This window comes from Elephantulus edwardii, unplaced genomic scaffold (genome assembly GCF_000299155.1).
Source record: "Elephantulus edwardii isolate Elephantulus edwardi_28Jun2011 unplaced genomic scaffold, EleEdw1.0 scaffold00510, whole genome shotgun sequence".
Classification (NCBI taxonomy): Eukaryota; Metazoa; Chordata; class Mammalia; order Macroscelidea; family Macroscelididae; genus Elephantulus; species Elephantulus edwardii.
In genome coordinates, this window is record NW_006400260.1 from 254,537 (window position 1) to 257,469 (window position 2,933).

General features: G+C 41.6%; 1 protein-coding gene across 1 annotated transcript in view; it reads left to right on the forward strand.

Moving 5' to 3' along the window:
- The window catches only part of LOC102843134 (solute carrier family 22 member 9-like), a 38,368-nt gene that overhangs the window by 9,901 nt on the left and 25,534 nt on the right, over positions 1-2,933 (forward strand). The window contains exons 3-4 of the mRNA XM_006903112.1: positions 1,681-1,835; positions 2,412-2,580. Of these exons, the coding sequence (XP_006903174.1) occupies positions 1,681-1,835; positions 2,412-2,580 (324 nt within the window). The remainder of the gene's footprint in view (positions 1-1,680; positions 1,836-2,411; positions 2,581-2,933) is intronic.

Consider the following 2,933-nt stretch of genomic DNA (forward strand, 5'->3'; position numbering starts at 1 on the left):
CAAGAGGGGAAGACCCTCTATGAGGTGGATTGATTCAGTGACTGGGGTAATCGGGATGGGTGTGTCAGAGGCAGTACAATTGTCACAGCATAGAGCAGGGTTTAGGGTCGCTATGAGTCGCAAACGACTCAACGGCACATAACAACAACAACAACTTAGCCAGGTGAGGAAAACAAGTGACAGTGGCCTAAGGATATAATTGTGAACAATAGACCTACAACACTGCACATACTTACTCATTGTGTAACTTTGAAAAGACCATGGATTGGACCAGCTGCATCTTCACTTTTAAACTGACATCATTGCTCTTTAGAACTTTGACAGCTTATTTTCCCAATGCAGTACGTCCTTGAGAGTATTACTGTATCATAAAAAAGAAATGAAACCCTGATACATACAACATTGATAAATGTTCAAGTCATTATACTGAGTGAAATGAATATATTTAAAAATAACAAATATATGATACCACTTATATAAAATATACAGAGAAATGTATAGAGGCTGAAGTTTATCAGTAGTTATCAGAGATAGAAGGGAGAAAGTGTGAGGGACTCATTGTTGAAGGAGAACTGTGCTTCTTCTGTTAAGGGTGTTGGAAAAATTTGGAAATGAAACGTGGTTATGGTTGTGCAACATGGCAAATATATTATCATTGTGGTGCACCTGTGAAAAAATACTGAAATAGCAAACAAAACAAAGACTCTCACCACTGGGCCGATTGGCGGCATCATGATAGATGGTGAGGAGACTGAGATTGTTGACAGTGTCAGTTTCCTTGGCTCTACAATCAACAATCTTGGTACCAGCAGCCAAGAGATTAAAAGATGAATTGCACTGGGAAAGTCTGCTGTCAGAGACCTCTCCAAAGTACTGAAGAGCAATGAAGTCAGTCTGGAGACTAAGGTGTGCCTGACACAGGCCATAGTCTTTGCAATTACTTGCTATGCATCAGAGACCTAGACAATGACTAGGAATGGTAGAAGGAGAACTGATGCCTTTGGGTTGTGGTGCTGGAGAAGAGTGTTGACTATACCATGGACTGCTAGGAGAACAAACAAGTTCTTCCTGGAGAGGGTGAAGCCAGGCTGCTTCTTGGAGGCAAGGATTCTGAAGCTTCGTCTGACATACTTTGGACATGTTGCAAGGCAAGATCAGTCCCTGGAGAGGGATGTTATGCTTGGGGGGGTTAGTGGGACAGTGTAGGAGAGGGAGACCCTTGATGAGATGGATTGATTCCGTCACTGGGGCAATGGGGATAGGTGTGTCACAGTCAATAAGACTGGCAAGTGGTAGAGCATGGTTTAGGACTATTGTACATAGGGTCACTATGATTCTCAGGTGACTTGACGGTACATAACAACAACAACAACAACATATTTGTTGTTGGGTGCCATTGAGTTGGAACCAACCCATAGCTGACACTCCAGAGGCAATTAATTGCACAGGAGGAGATGGCTCCCCCTTCTCCCATGGAGCAGCTGGGGGCCTCGAACTGTGTGCCTGTGCTTGTGTGAGTTTGCAGTGCAGCTTCTTGCTCCTAGGCCACCAGAGCTGCTTCTGTATACTAAGCACAATGAAAAACTGTGTCTGAGAGTGTATAAAATATGTTATTTTTATTAAGTGTTACTGAAGATGATTTCTGTCCAAAAGAATCTAAGCTGCGTCCCTCCTCGGCAGGTTTGGACGGAAGTTGATGATCAGGTTGTGTTCGCTCCAGCTGGCTGTCTTTGGGACCTGTGCTGCCTTTGCTCCCACCTTCCCCATTTACTGCTCTTTGCTCTTCTTGTCAGGCTCTTCTTCCACCGGTACGCTAATTAACTGTGGCTTACTCAGTAAGTAAACCTTTTTTTTTCCTTTCCACCTCATCTGTGAGCAGAAGCAGGTTATGACTTAAATCAATGATTAAGTTCATAAAACACAATGTACATGAGTGACCGTTTGGAACACATTGGGAATGAGAATGTGATGTGCATGAATGATACACATGTATACACATTTTGCATGCAAACCAGTGTACATGCAAAATTAAGTGAAGACGTAGGAACAATGATTTTATAAATTACTACCTCGGAGGGACTGGAGAGCATTATGCTGAGTGAACTGACCCAGTCTCATAAGGACAAATACTCTATTTTTGTATTTTGTATTATTGTAGAATGAGTGTGAAAATCCAAGGAGGGGGTAGGGTGGAAGCAGAGGGGTGAGGATGGGCGACGTGTGGGTGTTTAATCATAGGGTCACACTATTTGATAGGTGGGGGTGTGTGTGAAGGAAATGGGAAAGATCCAGTGTGAAAAACAATGTATTTGAACTTTGTAAATAAATCAATATAAAATAAAAAATGAAAAAAAACTAAGAAAAAGTACCTTTAATTTGACATTTAAGCTCATGTTTGAGTTTCATTTCAGTGACAGAGTGGACAGTAACAAAATTCAAAGCTGTGACATTAACACTGGTCAACTGTGCGGCTAGTTGTGCGCAGATACTGCTGGGAGGCTTGGGTTTGGGAATTCAAAATTGGCGCACCCTCCAGCTGGCGGTATCCATGCCATTCTTTGTCTTCTTTCTGTTCTCAAGGTAGGAGAGTGTTCTCTTTTTTATTGTTATAAATTATATATTACATTTGCCAATGTAGTAGTTTTATAGGTACAGTTCGGTGACACTGGTTATGCTCACCAAGTTGTGTATCTATTGCAAAGTTTCATCTCCAAGGACTCTGTCAGGAGAGACGACATAAGGTTTAGCACACGTGGTTTTTGTTTGATTCATACCTGGATCTAAACTCACTCCCATCTGTGCTTCCACATTTTCAGTGGAGGAGAAGAGTAGCAATGATCTATGTCAAGGACATTGGGGTTGTGCTACATTTTGGAAGTAAAATTCCAATGAAAGTAATAGTTCCTATGGAACTATTTTTTAAAAAAAATTTT